Source organism: Macaca fascicularis, chromosome X, assembly GCF_037993035.2.
Source record: "Macaca fascicularis isolate 582-1 chromosome X, T2T-MFA8v1.1".
NCBI classification, from domain to species: Eukaryota; Metazoa; Chordata; class Mammalia; order Primates; family Cercopithecidae; genus Macaca; species Macaca fascicularis.
This window is the reverse complement of record NC_088395.1, coordinates 57,342,572-57,365,386: the sequence shown is the minus strand read 5'-3', so window position 1 is coordinate 57,365,386 and position 22,815 is coordinate 57,342,572. Positions and strand designations below refer to the sequence as shown.

At 39.3% G+C, this 22,815-nt stretch overlaps 1 protein-coding gene across 3 annotated transcripts in view; it reads right to left on the bottom strand.

Annotated features, from left to right (window-relative positions):
- FAAH2 (fatty acid amide hydrolase 2) overlaps nt 1-22,815 on the bottom strand; it is a 208,772-nt gene that overhangs the window by 5,446 nt on the left and 180,511 nt on the right. For 2 of the 3 annotated variants that reach the window (XM_005593740.5, XM_005593741.5), the window contains 2 exons: nt 18,627-18,738; nt 16,908-17,102 (listed from right to left, as the gene is read on the bottom strand). In XM_005593740.5, the coding sequence (XP_005593797.1) occupies nt 16,908-17,102; nt 18,627-18,738 (307 nt within the window). The remainder of the gene's footprint in view (nt 1-16,907; nt 17,103-18,626; nt 18,739-22,815) is intronic. The other variant, XM_045384213.3, reaches the window with a different exon arrangement.

The window sequence follows — 22,815 nt, the reverse complement described above, 5'->3', positions numbered from 1 at the left end:
TGGAGTTTGCGGTGAGCTGAGATTGATTGCATGCCATTGCACTTTGGCCTGGGCAACATGAGCAAAACTCTGTCACAAAAACAAATACCATCTGAACAAAAATAAATTTCAAAAGTAAGTGACAATACCTCAAGATGAGAAGAACTCAGCATAAGAAATCTGGCACCATGAAAAAGCTGAATGTTGGGATACCAACAAGAGTCAAACTAGCTTTCTAGCAATGGACCCTAACCAAAATGGAAACTCAGAAATGACAAACAAAGAATTCAAACTGTGGATTCTCAAGATGCTCCACAAGATCCAAGACAAGATTGAAAACCAACCAAAAAGAAACTATGAGGGCAATTCAGAATATGAAGGAAGAGATAAACATATTTTTAAAAAATCAAACAGGACTTCTGGAAATGAAAAATTCACTTAAAGAATTTCAAAATACAGTTGAACACTTTAATAATAGACTAGACCAAGTAGAAGAAAGAATTTCAGAGATTGAAGAACAGTCTCTCAAACTAAACTGGTCACACAAAAATAAAGAAAAAATAATTTTAAAAAATGGAACAAAGCCTTTGTGAAATATGGGATTATGTGAAGCAAAAAAATCTATAACATATTGGCATTTCTAAGAGAAAGGAAGAAAGCACAAACAACCTTGAAAACATATGTGAGGAAATAATTCAGGAACATTTTGCTAATCTTGCTAGAAAGATATCCACATAGAAGAAACTCAGAGACCACCTGTGAGATATTATTTAAAATAAACATTATGAAGGTATATAGTGATCACACTATCTAAAGTCAATAATAAAAAAGAAAGCATTAAAGATAGGTAGAGAGGGGAGGGCGGAGCAAGATGGCCGAATAGGAACAGCTCCAGTCTCCAACTCCCAGCGTGAGCGACACAGAAGACCAGCGATTTCTGCATTTTCAACTGAGGTACTGGGTTCATCTCACTAGGGAGTGCTGGACAATCGGTGCTGGTCAGCTGCTGCAGCCCCACCAGCGAGAGCTGAAGCAGGTGGGAAGCGCAAGGGGGAAGGGAATCCCTTTTCCTAGCCAGGGGAACTGAGACACACAACACCTGGAAAATTGGGTAACTTCCACCCCAATACTGCACTTTAAGAAAACAGGCACACCAGGAGATCATATCCCACACCTGACCGGGAGGGTCCCACGCCCACAGAGCCTCCCTCATTGCTAGCACAGCAGTCTGCGATCTAACCGAAAGGCAGCAGCGAGGCTGAGGGAGGGGCGCTCGCCATTGCTGAGGATTAAGTAGGTAAACAAAGCCGCTGGGAAGCTCTAACTGGGTGGAGCTCACAGCAGTTCAAGGAAACCTGCCTGTCTCTGTAGACTCCACCTCTGGGGACAGGGCACAGCTAAACAACAACAAAAGCAGCAGACACCTCTGCAGACACAAAAAAACTCTGTCTGACAGCTTTGAAGAGAGCAGTGGATCTCCCAACATGGAGGCTGAGATCTGAGAACGGACAGACTGCCTGCTCAAGTGGGTCCCTGACCCCTGAGTAGCCTAACTGGGAGACATCCCCCACTAGGGGCAGTCTGACACCCCACACCTCACAGGGTGGACTACACCCCTGAGAGGAAGCTTCCAAAGCAAGAATCAGACAGGTACACTCGCTGTTCAGCAATATTCTATCTTCTGCAGCCTCTGCTGCTGATACCCAGGCAAACAGGGTCTGGAGTGGACCTCAAGCAATCTCCAACAGACCTACAGCTGAGGGTCCTGACTGTTAGAAGGAAAACTATCAAACAGGAAGGACACCTACACCAAAACCCCATCAGTACATCACCACCATCAAAGACCAGAGGCAGATAAAACCACAAAGATGGGGAAAAAGTAGGGCAGAAAAGCTGGAAATTCAAAAAATAAGAGCGCATCTCCCCCGTCAAAGGAGCACAGCTCATTGCCAGCAACGGAACAAAGCTGGACAGAGAATGACTTTGATGAGATGAGAGAAGAAGACTTCAGTCCATGAAACTTCTCAGAGCTAAAGAAGGAATTACGTACCCAGCGCAAAGAAACTAAAAATCTTGAAAAAAAAGTGGAAGAATTGATAGCTAGAGAAATTAATGCAGAGAAGGTCATAAACGAAATGAAAGAGATGAAAACCATGACACGAGAAATACGTGACAAATGCACAAGCTTCAGTAACTGACTCGATCAACTGGAAGAAGACTATCAGCGACTGAGGATCAAATGAATGAAATGAAGTGAGAAGAGAAACCAAAAGAAAAAAGAAGAAAAAGAAATGAACAAAGCCTGCCAGAAGTATGGGATTATGTAAAAAGACCAAATCTACGTCTGATTGGGGTGCCTGAAAGTGAGGGGGAAAATGGAACCAAGTTGGAAAACACTCTTCAGGATATCATCCAGGAGAACTTCCCCAACCTAGTAGGGTAGGCCAACATTCAAACCCAGGAAATACAGAGAATGCCACAAAGATACTCCTCGAGAAGAGCAACTCCAAGACACATAATTGCCAGATTCACCAAAGTTGAAATGAAGGAAAAATTCTTAAGGGCAGACAGAAAGAAAGGTCGGGTTACCCACAAAGGGAAGCCCATCAGACTAACAGCAGATCTCTCGGCAGAAACTCTACAAGCCAGAAGAGAGTGGGGGCCAATATTCAACATTCCTAAAGAAAAGAATTTTAAATCCAGAATTTCATATACAGCCAAACTAAGTTTCATAAGTGAAGGAGAAATAAAATCCTTTACAGATAAGCAAATGCTTAGAGATTTTGTCACCACTAGGCCTGCCTTACAAGAGACCCTGAAGGAAGCACTAAACATGGAAAGGAACAACCGGTATCAGCCTTTGCAAAAACATGCCAAAATGTAAAGACCATCGAGGCTAGGAGAAACTGCATCAACTAAGTAGCAAAACAACCAGTTAATATCATAATGGCAGGATCAAGTTCACACACAATAATATTAACCTTAAATGTAAATGGACTCAATGGTCCAATTAAAAGACACAGACTGGCAAACTGGATAAAGAGTCAAGACCCATCAGTCTGCTGTATTCAGGAGACCCATCTCACATGCAGAGACATATATAGGCTCAAAATAAAGGGATGGAGGAAGATTTACCAAGCAAATGGAGAACAAAAAAAAGCAGGGGTTGCAATACTAGTCTCTGATGAAATAGACTTTAAACCATCAAAGACCAAAAGAGACAGAGAAGGCCATTACATAATGGTAAAGGGATCAATTCAACAGGAAGAGCTAACTATCCTACATATATATTCACCCAATACAGGAGTACCCAGATTCATAAAGCAAGTCCTTAGAGACTTACAAAGAGACTTAGACTACCATACAATAATAATGGGAGACTTCAACACTCCACTGTCAACATTAGACAGATCAACGAGACAGAAAGTTAACAAGGATATTCAGGAATTGAACTCATCTCTGCACCAAGCAGACCTAATAGACATCTATAGAACTCTCCACCCCAAATCAACAGAATATACATTCTTCTCAGCACCACATTACACTTACTCCAAAATTGACCACATAATTGGAAGTAAAGCACTCCTCAGCAAATGTACAAGAACAGAAATTATAACAAACTGTCTCTCAGACCACAGTACAATCAAACTAGAACTCAGGACTAAGGAACTCAATCAAAACCGCTCAACTACATGGAAACTGAACCTGCTCCTGAATGACTACTGGGTACATAACAAAATGAAGGCAGAAATAAAGATGTTCTTTGAAATCAGTGAGAACAAAGATACAACATACCAGAATCTCTGGGACACATTTAAAGCAGTGTGTAGAGGGAAATTTATAGTACTAAATGCCCACAAGAGAAAGCAGGAAAGATCTAAAATTGACACTCTAACATCACAATTAAAAGAACTAGAGAAGCAAGACCAAACACATTCAAAAGCTAGCAGAGGGCAAGAAATAACTAAGATCAGAGCAGAACTGAAGGAGATAGAGACACAAAAAACCCTCCAAAAAATCAATGAATCCGGGAGTTGGTTTTTTGAAAAGTTCAACAAAATTGACAGACCGCTAGCAAGACTAATAAAGAAGAAAAGAGAGAAGAATCAAATCGACGCAATTAAAAATGATAAAGGGGATATCACCACCGACCCCACAGAAATACAAACTACCATCAGAGAATACTATAAACACCTCTATGCAAATAAACTAGAAAATCTAGAACAAATGGATAATTTCCTGGACACTTACACTCTCCCAAGACTAAACCAGGAAGAAGTTGAATCCCTGAATAGACCAATAGCAGGCTCTGAAATTGAGGCAATAATTAATAGCCTACCAACCAAAAATTTCCAGGACCAGATGGATTCACAGCTGAATTCTACCAGAGGTACAAGGAGGAGCTGGTACCATTCCTTCTGAAACTATTCCAATCAATAGAAAAAGAGGGAATCCTCCCTAACTCATTTTATGAGGCCAACATCATCCTGATACCAACGTCTGGCAGAGACACAACAAAAAAAGAGAATTTTAGACCAATATCCCTGATGAACATCGATGCAAAAATCCTCAATAAAATACTGGCAAACCGGATTCAGCAGCACATCAAAAAGCTTATCCACCATGATCAAGTGGGCTTCATCCCTGGGATGCAAGGCTGGTTCAACATTCGCAAATCAATAAACATAATCCAGCATATAAACAGAACCAAAGACAAGAACCACATGATTATCTCAATAGATGCAGAAAAGGCTTTTGACAAAATTCAACAGCCCTTCATGCTAAAAACGCTCAATAAATTCGGTATTGATGGAACATACCTCAAAATCATAAGAGTTATTTATGACAAACCCACAGCCAATATCATACTGAATGGGCAAACACTGGAAAAAATCCCTTTGAAAACTGGCACAAGACAGGGATGCCCTCTCTCACCACTCCTATTCAACATAGTGTTGGAAGTTCTGGCTAGGGCAATCAGGCAAGAGAAAGAAATCAAGGGTATTCAGTTAGGAAAAGAAGAAGTCAAATTGTCCCTCTTTGCAGATGACATGATTGTATATTTAGAAAACCCCATTGTCTCAGCCCAAAATCTCCTTAAGCTGATAAGCAACTTCAGCAAAGTTTCAGGATACAAAATTCATGTTCAAAAATCACAAGCATTCTTATACACCAGTAACAGACAAACAGAGAGCCAAATCATGAATGAACATCCATTCAAAATTGCTTCAAAGAGAATAAAATACCTAGGAATCCAACTGACAAGGGATGAAAAGGACCTCTTCAAGGAGAACTACAAACCACTGCTCAGTGAAATCAAAGAGGACACAAACAAATGGAAGAACATACCATGCTCATGGATAGGAAGAATCAATATCGTGAAAATGGCCATACTGCCCAAGGTAATTTATAGAGTCAATGCCATCCCCATCAAGCTACCAACGAGTTTATTCACAGAATTGGAAAAAACTGCTTTAAAGTTCATATGGAACCAAAAAAGACCCCGCATCTCCAAGACAATCCTAAGTCAAAAGAACAAAGCTGGAGGCATCACGCTACCTGACTTCAAACTATACTACAAGGCTACAGTAATCAAAACAGCATGGTACTGGTACCAAAACAGAGATATAGACCAATGGAACAGAACAGAGTCCTCAGAAATAATACCACACATCTACAGCCATCTGATCTTTGACAAACCTGAGAGAAACAAGAAATGGGGAAAGGATTCCCTATTTAATAAATGGTGCTGGGAAAATTGGCTAGCCATAAGTAGAAAGCTGAAACTGGATCCTTTCCTTACTCCTCATATGAAAATTAATTCAAGATGGATTAGAGACTTAAATGTTAGACCTAATACCATAAAAACCCTAGAGGAATACCTAGGTAGTACCATTCAGGACATAGGCATGGGCAAAGACTTCATGTCTAAAACACCAAAAGCAACGGCAGCAAAAGCCAAAATTGACAAATGGGATCTAATTAAACTAAAAAGTTTCTGCACAGCAAAAGAAACTACCATCAGGGGCTTGACTCTTTATCCAATTTACCAGTCTGTGTCTTTTAATTGGGGCATTTAGCTCATTTACATTTAAGGTTAATATTGTTGTGTGTGAAACTGATTCTGTCATCATTATGCTAGCTACTTATTTTGCATGTTAGTTGATGCTGTTTCTTCATAGTGTCATTGGTCTTTATATTTTAGTGTATTTTTGCAGTGGTTAGTATCAGATTTTCCTTTATACTTAGTGAAATTCTGAGTTAAAAATTCTTTTCTTGGAGAATATTGGCTCCCACTCTCTTCTGGCTTGTAGGGTTTCTGCGGAGACATCTGTTGTTAGTCTGGTGGGTTTCCCTTTGTAGGTAACCTGATCCTTCTCTCTGGCTTCCCTTAACATTTATTCCAGCCTTTCAACCTTTTAGAATCTGATGATTACGTTTCTTGGGATTGCTCTTCTTGAGGAGTATCTTAATGGTATTCTCAGTATTTCCTGAATTTGAATTTTGGTCTGTCTTGCTAGGTTGTGGAAGTTTTCCTGGATAATATCCTGAAATGTGTTGTCCAACTTGGTTCCATTCTCCCCATCACTTTCAGGGACCCCAATCCATCATAGGTTCATTCTTTTCCCATAGTTCCATATTTATTGAAGGCTTTTTTCCATTCCTTTTCATTCTTTTTTCTCTAATCTTGTCTTCATGCCTTCCTTGCATTTGTTTAGAAAGTGCTTCTTTAGCTCAGATGAGTTTTTATTACCCACTTCTTGAAGCCTACTTCTGTCAATTCATCAAACTCATTTTCCATGCATTTTTGTGCCCTTGATGGAGAGGATTTGTGATCACTTGGAGGAGAAGAGGCATTGTCGTTTTTGGAATTTTCAGCATTTTTGTGCTGTTTTTTCTTCATTTTAATGGATTTATCTACCTTTGATCTTTGAGGTTGATGACCTTTGGATGGGGTTTTGTATGGGTTTCTTTATGCTGATGTTGATGTTGTTGCTTTCTTTTTGTTAGTTTTTTTTATCTGCCTCTGGTCTTTGATGATGGTGATGTACTGATGGGGTTTTGGTGTGGGTGTCCTTCCTGTTAGTTTTCCTTCTAACAGTCAGGACCCTCAGCTGTAGGTCTGCTGGAGATTGCTTGAGGTCCACTCCAGACCCTGTTTGCCTGGGTATCAGCAGCAGAGGCTGCAGAAGATAGAATATTGCTGAACAGGGAGTGTATCTGTTTGACTCTTGCTTTGGAAACTTCCTCTCAGGGGTGTACTCCACCGTGTGAGGTGTGGGGTGTCGGTCTGCCCCTAGTTGGGGATGTCTCCCAGTTAGGCTACTCAGGGGTCAGGGACTCACTTGAGCAGACAGTCTGTCCCTTCTCAGATCTCAGCCTCCGTGTTGGGAGATCCACTGCTCTCTTCAAAGCTGTCAGACAGAGTCATTTGCGTCTGTAGAGGTTTCAGCTGCTTTTTGTTGTTGTTGTTGTTGTTTATTGTTTAGCTGTGCCCTGTCCCCAGAGGTGGAGTCTACAGAGACAGGCAGGACTCCTTGACCAGCTGTGAGCTCCACCTAGTTCGAGCTTCCCAGCAGCTTTGTTTATCTACTTAAGCCTCAGCAATGGCGGGCGCCCCTCCCCAGCCTCGCTGCTACCTTGCCTCGAGATCGCAGACTGCTGTGCTAGCAATGAGGGAGGCTCCGTGGGCGTGGGACCCTCCTGGCCAGGTGTGGGATATAATCTCCTGGTGTGCCCATTTACTAAGATCCTTGGTAGAGCACAGTATTGGGTTGGGAGTTACCCGATTTTCCAGGTGTTGTGTGTCTCAGTTCCCCTGGCTAGGAAAAGGGATTCCCTTCCCCCTTGGGCTTCCCAGGTGAGGTGATGCCTCACCCTGCTTCAGCTCTCGCTGGTCGGGCTGCAGCAGCTGACCAGCACCGATTGTCCCACACTCCCTAGTGAGATGAACCCAGTACCTCAGTTGAAAATGCAGAAATCACCTGTCTTCTGTGTTGCTCGCGCTGGGAGTTGGAGACTGGAGCTGTTCCTATTTGGCCATCTTGCTCCGCCCTTGTTAGTTTTTTTGTAGCAGCCAGGCCCCTCTTTGCATGTCTGCTGAAGTTTCTTGGAGGTCCACTCCAGAACCTATTTGTCTGGGTATCACCAGCGGAGGCTGCAGAACAGCAAAGATTGCTGCCTGCTTCTTCCTCTGGAAGCTCAATCCCAGAGCGGCACTGGCTTGATGCCAGCCAGAGCTCTTCTGTATGACGTGTGTGTCAAATCCTGTTGGGAGGTCTCTCCCAGTCACGAAGCACAAGGTTTAGGGACCCACTTGAAGAGGCAGTCTCTCCCTTAGCAGAGCTTGAGCACTGTTCTGGGATAAACTCCCTTGTCAAGATCTGCTGTTCTCCGCAGAGCCAGCAGGCAGAAATATTTAAGTTCACTGAAGCTGTGCCCACAGTCACCCCCATGTGCTCTGCCCCAGGGAGATGAAAGACTTATCTATAAGCCCCTGCCTGGGGCTGCTGCCTTTCTTTCAGAGATAACCTGCCCAGTGAGGAGGAATCTAGAGAGGCAGTCCGGCCACAGCTGCTTTTGCCATGCTGTGTTGAATTCCGTTCAGTCTGTACTTCCAGGCCTCTTTAGCACTCTCAGGGGAAAACGACCTAGTCAAGCCTCAGTAATGGTGGATGTCCCTCCGCTCACCAAGCTAGATCATCCCAGGTTGACTTCAGACTCCTGTGCTGGCAGTGAGAATTTCAAGGTAGTGGTTTTTAGCTTGCTTGTCTCCATGGGAGTGGGAACCACTGAGCAAGACCATTTAGTTCCCTGGCTTCAGCCCCCTTTCCCTCTTTCCAGTGGAGTGAACAGTTCTGTCTCAGTGGAGTTCCATGTGCCACTGGGGAACAACAAGAAAACAACTCTTGGGGCTAGCTCAGTGACTGCCCAAACAGCCTCCCAGTTTTGTGTTTCAAACCCAGATCCCTGGTGGTGTAGGCACAAGAGGGAATCTCTTGTTCTGTGGATTGCAAACCTGTGGGAAAAGGGTAATATCTGGGCTGGATAGCCCAGTTCCTCATGGCTTCCCTTGGCTGAGGAAGGGAGGCCCCCTGCTCCTTGTACTTCCCAGGTGAGGCGATGCCCAAAACTGCTGCTGCTTGCCCTCCATGGTCTGCACCCACTGCCTAACCAGTCCCAGTGAGATGATTAGGTTACCTCAATGGCAAATGCAGAAATCACCCCCGTTCTGCGTTGGTCTCACTGGGACTGGCAGACTGAAGCTGCTGTTCCTATTCAGCCATCTTGACATCCATCTTCCTAGGTTTTCCTCTAGGATTTTTTCTTTTTTTCTTCTTCTCTTTTTTTTTCTTTTTATGGAGTCTTGCTCTGTCACCCAGGTTGGAGTGCAGTCGTGCCATCTTGATTCACTGCAACGTCTGCCTCCTGAGTTCAAGCAATTCTACTGCCTCAGTCTCCTGAGTACCTGGGATTACATGACACCTGCCCAGCTATCTGTCAATATTTTTATAGTTTGAGGTCTTACATTTAAATATTTAATCTACCTGAAGTTAATTTTCATATATGGTGACAAGTAGAGATCCAGTTTCATTCCTCTGCATATGGCAGGCAAACTATTATAGTATCATTTATTGAATAGAGAGTCCTTCCTCCATTGCTTACTTTTGCTCATTTTGTTGAAGATCAGATGGTTGTAGGTGGCAGGTTTATTTCTGGGTTCTCAATTTTGTTTCCTTGATCTGTGCATCTCTTTTTTTGTAGCAGTACCATGCTGTTTTGATTATTGTAGCCTTATAGAACATTTTGAAGTTGGGCAATGTGATGCTTCTGTATTTGTTCTTTTTGATTAATATTGCTTTAGCTATTGAGGCTCTTTTTTGGTGCAAATGAATTTAAGAATAATTTTGTCAAATTTTGTCAAAAATGGCATTGGTATTTTGATAGGAATACTGTTGAATCTGTAAATTGCTTTGGGCAGTATGGCCATTTTAACTATGTGGATCCTTCCAATATATGAGCATGAAATATTTTTCCATTTATTTGTGTTATCTCTGATGTCTTTTAGCTGTGTTTTGCAGTTCTCCTTGTAAAAATCTTTACCTCATTGGTTAGATGGGTTCCTAGGTATTCCGTTTTTTGTGACTATTGTAATGGAATTCTGTTCTTCATTTGATTCTCACCTAGAACAATGTTGGTGTATAATAATGTTAATAATTTTTGTACATTTATTTAGTATATTAAAATTTTACTGAATTCATTTATCAGTTCCGGGAGACTTAGCAGAGTCTTCAGGGTTTTCTAGGTATTGACTCATATCAGTAAAGAGAGAGAATGTGATTTTCTCTCTTTTTATTTGGGTGCCTTTTATTTATTCCCTTTCTTCATTGCCCTGGCTAGTACTTCCAGTACTATATTGAATAGGAGTGGTGAAAGTGGGCATACTTGTCTTGTTCCAGTTCCCAAGGGGAACTCTTCCAGTTTTTGCTCATTCGGTATTATGTTGGCTGTGGGTTTGTCATAGATGGCTTTTACTATTTTTAAGTATGTTATTTTAATGCTTAATCTGTTGAGGGCTTTTGTCATTAAGGGATGTTGGATTATATTATAGGCTTTTTGTGTATCTATTGAGATGATCACATAGCTTTTGCTTTTGATTCTGTTTATTTGATGAGTCACATTTATTGATTTGTGTACATTGAATCAACCTTGCATACCAGAAATAAAACTTACATGACTGTGGTGGATTAACTTTTTGATGTGCTACTGGATTTAGTTTGCTATTATTTTGTTGAGAAGTTTTGCATCCGTGTTTATTGGGGACATTGACTTCATTTTTTTTTTTTTTTTAATTTACTATACATTTTGTCTCTGCCAGATTTTGGTACCAGAATGGTGCTGGATTCACAGAATGCATTAGGGAGAAGACTCCTCTTTGATTTTATTGGAAAAGTGTGAGTAGGATTGGTATCAGTTTTTCCTTATATGTCTGGTAGAATTTGGCCATGAATCCATGGTCCTGGGCTCTTTTTCGTTGGTAAGTTTTTTTATTAGTGATTCAATTTATGAACTTGTTATTTATATGTTCATGTCTTCACTTTTATCCCTAATTATATCTTGGGAGGTTGTGTGTTTCTAGGAGTTTATCCATTGTATCTATATTTTCTAACTTGTGTGCACAAAGGTATTCTGTATAGTCTCTAAGGAACTTTTCTATTTCTGTGGAATCAATTGTAATGTCATCTTTGTTGTTTCTTATTGTGCTCGTTTGGATTTTTTTTTTTTTTTATTCCTTGTTAGTTTATCTAATGGTATATCAATCTTGTTTATTCTTTTGAAGGATCAACACTTGTTTTCATTGACTTTTTGTATGGAATTTTGGGTCTCAATTTAGCTCAGTTCTCTGATTTAGTTGTTTATTTTCTTCTACTATATTTGGAGTTGGATGTTCTTTTTTTTCTTGTTTTTCTGACTGTGTCTTTAGGTTGTTAATATGAAATCTTTCTAACCTCTTGATGAAGGTGTTTAACACTACAAATTTGTCTCTTATCACGGCTTTAACTGCATCTCAAATTGCATCTTAACTGCATCAGAGAGAGTAAGCTGTGTCTACTATTTCATTAATTTCAAAGTAATTTTTAATTACTGTCTTAATTTTGTTTTTTGCCTAAGAGTTATTCAGTAGAAAGTTGTTTAATTTCCACTTTTTTGGTAGTTTTGAGAGATCTTGGTATTGATTTCTGCTTTTATTACACTATGGTCTGAGAATCTGGTTGGTATGGTTTTGATTTCTTTGAATTTATTGTGATTTGCTTTATGTCCAAGGATGTGGTGGACCTTAGAATATATTCTGTGTATGGATGAGAAAAATATATATTCTGTGGTTGTTGTGTGGAGTACCCTGTAGAGGTTGATTGGGTCCAATTGGTCAAGTGTCATGTTTAAGTCCAGAATTTCTTTGTTAGCTTTCTGCCTCAGTGATCTGTCTAACTCTGTGAGTGGGGTGTTAAAATCCCCCACCATTATTTGTGGCTGTCTAAATCTTTTCATTGGTTAGGAAGAACTTACTTTATGAATCCAGATACTTCTATATTGGGTGTGTAATATGTCTTATCAACTCTTGATTCTGATTTTTCTCTACCTCTGGAGTATGTTGCTAAGAATTTTGTTAGTATCACTGAAATGTTAGCTTTCATGGAATTTTTTGCATCTAAGATCTTCCATATTCTGCTCCATGTAAAATCAGCCTCTCTTGGGCAGGGTTGAAGAGCTGCAAGTACTTATGACCAGCCATGACCTTGTTTGGAACTTCTATAAGGTGCCACAGGTAATGGAAGCTGTTGGATGTAGCAGTATTCTCTACTTGCCCACAACAGATGCTGTGTAACATGGGTCTGGAAAGAATGGGAGTTGTCAGTCTTTAAGGTCTGCCTTACTCTACTCAGTGAGAAACTTTTGTACCTCAAAGTTGTATCTGAGAAGTGGAGGGGGAAAACAGGTCCCAGCTTAAATATCATAGACTACAATTTTTCTTGTAGGAATCACTAATTTTTCTTGAATAAATGCTCCTGAATGCTTTATGCCATTTGATCATTTTCACACCTGAAATGGTTGTTTCCAGTAATTTTTCAGTTTTATTGTTGGTTTGTTTGAGAGAGAATTTGCTGAGCTTATTACTGCTATTCTGGGATGCTTATTCTTATTCATATTTTTAATTATACATTTGTTAGTTTAACAAAAAGAATTATGCATTTTGTGCAACAATGCAATGTCCTAGTCAACGGGGATTACATAGGTGAACAAGATAGATACAGACCACAGCCTTTGAGGAGCTAACAATATTGCAGACTATTTTGTTATGGAGAATCTTTGCTTAGACTACGTGAACATTTTATTTTTTGTGTCTAGCTTATCAATTGGGGAGGTGACCAAGCCCACTCTGTTGAAACATCACAAAGCCAAGTTTGTTCTCAGAGAAAAAGAATGCTGTGATCAATTGTTAATGATTGGCATGGGTACAAGATGGACTCTTGAGGGTGGCATGTTATGATTTTGCCAAACCTAACATATAAATCTTGAGTTTCATGCTAATGTTGGATGCTGAAGAAGTCACAAAAGATCTGCTTAACATTCCTGGAACCAATATCAGTGGGTTTCTCAGATGAGATCTTTAAAATGTTGTATGGCCAATGCTGTTCATCTCAGGATATAAATAGTCCAAGAGATCTTTGAGTACAGACATCTAAACTGAAGTGGGGAGAGGGGAGAAAGCCAGTGGAAGGCCACTTTTGTTAGCTGTTTCCTTCCATCTGTCCTGGTAATCACCTCTCCCAATTATTATGACATATAGGTGTTATGTTGATAATCATTGTATGACTAAAGTGGAAGAAAGCTGTAAATAACTTATTTGAGATACAATGATATGAAACATTGTTGATTGCATGTTACCAGGAAATAGCATAGGCTAATCAAATGTTCAAAGAATCTGTAGACTAGATTATTCTCTTTCATTGCTGTGTTATTCCAGTGACATTATGCAAAGAAAGGAGGATGAGGCAGGTTGCCAAGACAAATAATATAAGGTGTTTTTTTTTTTGCAGTTTTTAGCATGGCTGTGAATGTTCTCCATGACATGCTTACCTTTTCAAACTCATGCTCCTCCTCTCACTCCTCTATTAAAAATTTACTCTCTCCAGTTAGTGTAGTGTTTATACCCTCTGTCCACAGTGTTCCTGATGTGTTTTTCTATTCCATTGCTCATGGGGTTCCTACTGCCTGGACCACTGTAATACTTACCCAACATCCTTCCTCTGACTAATTTCTAGTTCTCCTTCAGGATCCAGGTCAGGGGTCACCTATTCCAGAAAGCCTTCCTTTGTTTTCTTCTATTGAAATTCTCTGTTAACATTTTTCTTCTCTCTTGTACTAAGCTAGGAGCTCCCTGAGGGCATGGAATGTATCTGATTCATCTAACACCAGTGCATACCGTATAGTCCACAATACACGCTTAATAAATTGATTCTCGTTGTAGAGTGTCAATGAAGCAAAGTAAGAGAAGGTACTTTGGTTCACTGAGCACCAAGTGAGGCAGAAGAACAAGAGAAGAGAGTTAATTAAGAGCAGTAGGATTTAGAGTCAGACAGACCTGGGTTTGAATCCTTATCACTTCACTTCATAGCTGAGAGACCCTATTCAGCCTCCTGTTTCCTCTTCTGTGTAATAAATAAGGTCACTTCCTCTGAAATCATAGGGCCTGGGATAAAGTCCCAGTTCCAATACTATCTTAGCTATGTGACTTTGCAAATGTCTCCTAAAGAATTTTGTGTCTAAATTCCTTCATCTGTAAAATGAGGACACTAATAGTTTCTCCTTTTTATAGGGCTGCTGTAAGATAAAATGAGATGAGAGATGTAAAACTCAGAACAATTCTAGGAATAGATAAAACAAGGAAAACACATATAACTAATACTATGAAGTAAAGCAGGGATATTGATATTACCTATATTAATATCAATATAAACATATACATGTCTTCAATAAATGGTATTATCATCACTATTATCAATAATTTTAAAGTACTCTACACATTATTACATTAAATCCTTCCAACCATCCTTCAAAGTCAACGTAGCATCCTCACCTTAGCTGTAAGAAAGCCAAGGCCCAAAAATTAAATATCTGATTTAATTTACCCATCTTGTAAGTAGGAGACAAACATAAGAAACTTATACAAGCTTGGGAAACAGAGGAGAATGTCTCAGTAGGAAAAAAAAAAAAAGAATCAGCAATAAAACATTAACCTATTTGGCATCCAACAATTCTACATCTTTGACAAAAGATCTCCCAAACCTCATATATTTTCAGCTTTAGTAAAGACAATAAAAACAAAACATAACTGAGTGTTATCAACCCATACATGTAGTGAAAATGACATTGCATTTAAAGTCAGATAGAATACAACTGAATTTCAGTCCTGACCCTGACCCTTAAATCACTTTATAAGTCATTCAGTTTCCCTTCTCAGGTTTTACACAAAGATAACTTCAGCTGTTGTGAGGGATTTGGGGGAAACATAAATGAGATAATGTATAGAATTTCTGGCTCCTAGTACTTCATATATATTAGAAACTTGCTAAATTGCAGTTATCATCTATCATGAGTCTTGTATCAATATTACCTAGAATATCATCTGGCTTACAAGGGACACTCTTTAAATGTGTTCAAGACTAAACTAGAGGGAAAAGTTGCAAACCATAGGAAGCCTCAAGCTGAGGAAAATCCTCCCCAAAAGGTATAAACAGTATATTTCTCCTTGGATTCTAGCCTACTGACTAAAGTATTTTACCTGTCTTCAGAAACCGAGGAGCTAGGTGCTAGAAACTTAAACAGAGCAATTTAGGCAGCAACTTTTTTCAAAGACTTAAGAAATTAAGGCCGGGCACGGTGGCTCATGTGTGTAATCCCAGCACTCTGGGAGGCCAAGGCAGGCAGATCATCTGAGGTCAGGAGTTCGAGACCAGCCTGGCCAACATGGCAAAACCCTGTCTCAACTGAAAATACAAAAATTAGCCTGGTGTGGTGGCAGACTCCTGTAATCCCAGCTACTTGGCAGGCTAAGGCAGGAGAATCGCTTGAGCCTGGAAGGTGGAGGTTGCAGTGAGCCGAGCTTGTGCCATTGCACTCCAGCCTGGGCAACAGAAGCGAAACTCCATGAAAGAAGGAAGGAAGGAAGGAAGGAAGGAAGGAAGGAAGGAAGGAAGGAAGGGAGGGAGGGAGGGAGGGAGGAAGGAATCAAAGAAAGAAAGAAAGAAAGAAAGAAAGAAAGAAAGAAAGAAAGAAAGAAAGAAAGAAAGAAAGAAAGAAAGAAAGAAAGAAAGAAAGAAAGAAAGAAAGAAAGAAAGAAAGAAAGAAAGAAAGAAAGAAAGAAAGAAAGAAAGAAAGAAAGAAAGAAAGAAAGAAAGAGAGAGAGAGAGAGAAAGAAAGAGACAGGAAGACAGGAAGGAAGAAATTAAGAGTGAGTGACCAAAGCCAGGGAGAGAGTAAGGGTGAGGAAATTAAGGATAGAGACTATTTAATATCCTCTCTCTCATCCTCCACAACCCTTATGTTAATTAATTTACATGTATTATTTCATTTAATCTTAACAGCAACACTGCAAGGCATAGATTACCCTGACTTCCTAGATAGGAAATAAGTTGAGAAACATTCAATGTTTTCCTCTAAGATGCACAAGTAGAAAATTGCAGAGCAAAGGATTCCAAATTCCAACTTTAAGTGGACCACAGGTTTTTTGGGTGAGAATGCATATTTGATGAAGACTTTTCTATCTTCATCTCAAAGAATAGTGTGGTTCCCTGGGACAAGACCCTGGAGAAACCATAGAAACTGACCTAGTACGGATCCATGGGCCTTTAGACCTCACATAATCATGATCCATCCATAGCTTAAAAACTAGGCGAAGAAAACTAGTTTGGTGAACAATAGAATGAATTGAATTCAAAGGGGATGATAGCTAAGGCAAGTAAACGATCCCTTGGAGAATTGTCTTTTGTACGAGAATCTTCTGGGAAGCCAGAGATCCTGAGAAAAGCTTAACTTGGTTTAATTCAGAGCAGCCAGGGGAGACTTTGCATCTAGTGTGATCACACTGTGGGATAGAAGACAAGTGGCTGAACCTCCCTGAGGCACAGTTCTGTAAAATGTGGATACTCATATGCACTTGTAGGGTTTTGGGGAGAAACCAGATATTGGCAAAGTATATTCCACATATGACATTAGCAACTGTTTTCTGGAGTTTTCAATCACACAACATTTTTATACCTGCATGTTTAAAACTTGTCCAACTGCAAAAGAAAATTATGTTTTCCTTGGAAACATACATCTCTATTTCTTTAAGATTACAGAATGCAAGGAATACAATTAGGTACCTGTGTAAGCAAAGTTGAAAGGCCGTGTTAGAGGGACATGATGCTTAGGTGCCACTGTGGGATGTGAGGGATATAAGAATACACCATCATCACCTAACATCTCCAACAGCTCTTTACGCAGGCTTTCTTCCACTGCCTTAAACTTTTGGTATTTCTCATTGTTATATTTGAGCTTTTCTTCCAACAAAGCCAGCCCTACAGAATGATAACATATATCAAATTAAGGTAATAAACTTCATTTTAATTCATAGTGTTTTTTATCTTTCCTTATTCAAGTAATACATGTTCATTATAGAACACTGAGAAAGTAAGTGATGAAAAAGAAAACTTTATAATCTTACCATCTATTGTCAATCATTTACTTTTAACTCCTTCTAGTTTGTTTTAGTAATGCTACATATAACATTTCTAGCCTCTGCTACTGCATAGTACATCATAAGGATTGTTCACATAATTGAAAACCCATTATAGCTGAGCACGGTGGCTCATGCCTGTAATCCCAGCACTTCTCAAGGCCAAGGTTGGCAGATCACTTGAACCCAGGGGTTCAAGACCAGCTTGGGCAATATGATGAAACGCCATATCTACGAAAAATACAAAAATTAGCCAGGTGTGGTGGTGAGCCCCTGTAGTCCCAGCTACTTAGGAGTTGAGGCAGGAGGATTGCTTAAGCCCAGGAGGTCAACGCTGTAGTGAGTCATAATTGCACCACTGCACTCCAGCCTGGACATGAGAGCAAGTCCCTCAGAAAAGGGAAACAGAGAATAAAAGTTTGGAAAATTTGCAGCCTTACGATAGATAGAAAAGAAAAAACCCATTTTCTAAGGAGAAATTCAAGCTGGCTGCAGAAATTTACATAAGTAAGGAGGATCCAAATGTTAATCTCCAAGACAATGGAGAAAATGTCTCCAGGGCATTTCAGAGTCCTTTGTGGCAGCCCTTTCCATCACAGGTTCAGAGACCTAAGAGGAAAAATGGTTTCGTGGACCAGGCCCAGGGCCCTCTTGCTGTGTGCAGCCCAGGGACTTGGTGCCCAGCATTCCAGCCCCTCCAGCTATGGCTGGAATCATGGCTAAAAGGGGTAAGGTTGAGCTCAGGTAATTGCTTCAAAGGATGGAAGCCCCAAGCCTTGGTGGCTTCCATGTGGTGTTGGGCCTGTTGGTGAACAAAAATCAAGAATTGATGTTTGAGAACCTCTGCCCAGATTTTACAGTTTGTATGGAAATGCCTGACTGCCCAGACAGAGGTGTGATGCAGGGACAAGGCCCTCATAGAGAACCTCTGCTAGGGCAGTGTGGAAGGGAAATGTGGGGTTGTAGCACCCACACAGAGTTCCCACTGGAGCACTGCCTAGTGGAGCTGTGAGAAGAGGGCCACTGTCCTCCAGACCCCAGAATGGTAGATCCACTGATAGCTTACACAGTACACCCAGAAAAGCCACAGACACTCAATGACAACACATGAAAGCAACTTGGAGGGAGGCTATACCCTGGAAAGCCATAGGAGTGGAGCTGCCCATGACCACGGGAACCCACCTCTTGCATCAGCATGACCTGGATTAGAGACATGGAGTCAAAGGAGATCATTTTGGAGCTTTAAGATTTCACTGCCCCCCTGGATTTTGTACTTGCATGGGGCTTTTAGTCAAAAATTTATATTTAGATATTAAGAAATATTACAGGACATCAAACTGGTCTAGGTAGAAGATGATTTACATACCAATGGAAGGGATGGTGTACACTGACAGACCCAGGCACCATTTGATCAGCTCCCACAGAGGATTGACATGTTTCCCATGGTCACCAAGCAAATCCACAAATTTCAAAGGTTCCTGAGATTGAAAACAAGAAATAAAATACAAGAATATTTTCTCAAAATAGTAAAGACAAAAATATCTATAAAAGTTTTATAGTAGGATTATGCATAACAGCCAAATACCAGTCAATTGATGAATACATAAATAAAATTTATTAATAAAATATTAGTCACACAATGTAAGTGCTGATATATGATACAATATAGATAAAACTTGAAAAATTGTGCCCAGTGAAAGAAGTCAGTAACAAGACACCACACACTTATGAGACTATTTGCATGAAATATCCAGAATAATCAAATCTATAGAGACAGAAAGTAGATTACTGGTTACTTAAGGCTATGGAGGGGCAAGTGGACTGTAGAGTGACTGATAATGAGTATGAGGTCTCTTTTAGGAATGATGAAAATATTCTAAAATTGTGATGATTGTTGCACAATTCTGAATGTACTAAAATCCATTACATTGTATGCATTAAATAGGCACATTGCATGGTACATGAATTATAACTCAATAAACCTGTTATAGGGAAGTGGAGGCAGAGCAGGATGGCTGAATAGAATGCTTCAGCAATCAGTCTCCTTGAAAGAACACCAAATTAAACAACTATGCATGCAATAAAGCACATTCATAATAACCAATAAAGTCAGCAATCACAATCACTGGTTTTAACAAAATATCAATAAAAGAGTCATTGAAGAGTGTAGGAAAGATGGTCTTGTATCGCCTACACCAACCCTCCCCCATTGTCCATCAGCACCTCATTATAAGACAATTTGTTTGCTTACAGGACTGTGAGTTAAGTGAATGGGCTACTTTGCATTGGAACCCAGTCTTGCCCTGTCCCACTGGTATGCAACATAGTGAAAAATTATGCTAGCACCAAAGCAGGGAACATTATAGTGGTTCTGAATGAGGAAAATTCTAAGCTCCAGTGGAAGGAGTCCTGGCTGGCTCTACCACTAGCTGACTAACATGGCCCTAGGCCTGAAGCAAATTTGAGTGACCATCAGGCCACAAGGACTAATAGTCCTTGGAAAAACCCTGGAGCTACACTGTTCTCTCAGAGGCAATTGATTTTGGATGCACCCAACCTAGTGCAACACCAGCTGTGGTGGCCAAAAGAGTGCATACATCACCCTTCCTTTAACTCCAGGCAATGTAGCTGGTGAAGAGACTTCTGTGGCTTTGGGAAAGGAGTGGGAAGAGTACAGAGGATTTTGTCTTGCAACTTGGGTACCAGCTTAGCTATAGTAAAATGAAGCAACAAGGAGATCCCTGAAGCCCCCAATAACAGGCCTTAGCTCCTGTATGGTCTTTCTAGACCCACTCTAGTCAGAAGGGAATTGACTGTACTGAAGGGAAGAACCCAGTACCAGGAGAATTCCCCACCTTCAGACTGAAGAGCACTTGAGTCTCCTATAAACATAAGTCAGGCAGTAGTTGCCATGAGCCTTGGATGAGACCCAGTACTGTGCTAGCTTAATGTTTAATCTAGCACTTTCCCAGCTGTAGTGTCCACAGGAGTACACATGTTGTATACGATGAAAGATTTTAATACATCTTGAGTCGATTTTTGTATATGGTGAAAGACAGGCGTCCACTTTCATTGTTCTACATACAACAAATCAAATTTTCACATATAAAAATGCTACTTATTTTTATACATGGATTTTGTATCCTGAAACTTTACTGAATTTTTTTTTGGAGTCTTTAGGTTTTTCTAGATATAAGATTATATTATCAGATAACAGGAAAAATTTTGACTTCCTTTTTTCCAATTTGGATATCTTTTATTTCTTTCTTTTGCCAGATCGCTCTGGCTGGGACTTTCAGTACTATGTTGAATAGGAGTGGTGAAAGTGGGCATCCTTGTCTTGTTCTAGTTCTTAGAGGAAATGCCTTCAACTTTTCTCCATTCAGTGTCATATTAGATTTGGGTTTGTTGTATGTGGCCTTTATTACATTGAAATATGTTCATTTTATGCCTAGATTGTTGACACTGCTTATAATAAAACGTTTCTAAATTTTATTAAATGCTTTTCCTGCATCTATTGAGAAAATTATATGTTTTTTTATTTCTGTTTATGTAATATAACACCTTTATTGATTTGTATATGTTAAACCATCCTTATATTCCTAATATAAAACCCACTTGTTTATGGCATATTATCTTTTTGATATGCTGTTGAATTTGGCTTTCTAGTATTTTGCTGAGGATTTTTGCATCTATGCCCTTCAGGAATACTGATCTATAGATTTTCTGTGGTGGTTGTGTTTTTGTCTGGTTTTGGTATCAGGGTGATAGTGGTGTCATGGAATGAGTTATGAAGAATTCTCTGCTCTTTTAACTTCTGGAACAATTTCAAAAGAATTGTTTATTCTTCTTTGTGTGTATGGAATAATTCATCTGCAAGTCCATTTAGTTCTGAGATTACTTTGTTAAAAATTATTACTGATTCAATGTTGCTATTCATTATGGGTCTGCTCAGGTTTTCTATTCCTTCCTGATTCAAACTTGGGAGGTTGCATATTTCCAGAAATTAATTTATTTATTTCCTCTAGGTTTTCTTGTTTGTGGAAGCAGAGCTTTTAATAATAATTTTTAAGGAACATCACACACCGGGGCCTATCACAGGGAGGGGGGAGGGGGGAAGGACTGCATTGGGAGTTATACCTGATGTAAATGACGAGTTGATGGGTGCTGACGAGTTGATGGGTGCAGCACACCAACATGGCACAAGTATACATATGTAACAAACCTGCACGTTATGCACATGTACCCTAGAACTTAAAGTATAATAATAATTTAAAAAATAAAAAATAAAAATAAAAAAATTAAAAAAAGAAAAAGAAAAAACATTTTAATTAAATTAAAAGATTCAATTATGATTAAATTTCCTAATAAATGGATCCTACAGATAAAAAAAAAGCATACACTTCAAGTTAAAAAGGTAAATGGAAAATAAAAATATGAAAAAAAAGAATCTTTGTATTTTTGTGATTTCATTTATAATGTCTTCTTTTGCATTTCTGGTTTTGTTGTAATCTCTCTTTTTTCATTTCTGATTTTGTTGTAATCTCTCTCTCTTTTTTTTCATGATTAATCTGGAGAGTGGATTATTTTGTTTATCTTTCTTAAGAACCAAGACTTCTTGTTTCAGTGACCTTTTGTATTTTTACCTTTACTTTTTGGTCTCTATTTAGTTCTACTAGGATTTTTTTTTTTTTTTTTTTTTTTTTTTTTTTTTTTTACTCATTTTCTTCTGTCAATTTTTGGTTTTTTGGTTTAGTTTGTTCTGTGTTTCTAGTTCTTGGCAGTCCATCGTTAGGTTGTTAATTTGTAATGTTCCTACTTTTTTAGCATAGGCATTTAATGCTATGAACATCCCTCTTGGACTCTTGGAATCTTGGAACTCCTTTTTCTGTATCCCACAGAATTTGATGGGTTGTATTTTCCTTTTCATTTGTTTCAAAAATTGTTATAATGTCCACCTTAATTTCTTCATTGACACAATAATCATTAAGAAACATGTTTGATTTCCACGTATTTGTATAGTTTCCAAAGTTTCTAAAGGTAGTGATATTCAGTTTTATTCAAGCGTGGCCTGAGAAGATTCTTGATAAGTTTTTAATGTTAAAAAATTCACTGAGACTCGTTTTGTGGCCTAAAATACAAGGTCTATACAAGGTGATACATGGTCTATGTTGGAGAATGTTCCATGTGCTTATGTGAAAAAATATGTACATTTCACAGTTGTTGAGTAGATTTTTCTGTCAAGGTGTGTTAGGTCTATTGCACCTAAAGTCCAAATAAGTTCAATATTTCTTTGTTGATTTCCCATCTAAATGATGTCTAATGCTGTGAGTGGGCTGTTGAAGCCCCACACTATTATTGTATTATTTTTCACCTCTCTTATTAGATATGGTAATATTTGTTTTATGAATCTGGGTGCTCCAGTATTGAGTGCATATATACTGAGTAATGTTATATCCTCCTGTTGAATTAATCCTTTTATCATTATGCATTGACCTAATTTGTTTTTTTTAACGTTTTAATTTAATATCTCTTATATCTAGTATAGATTTAGC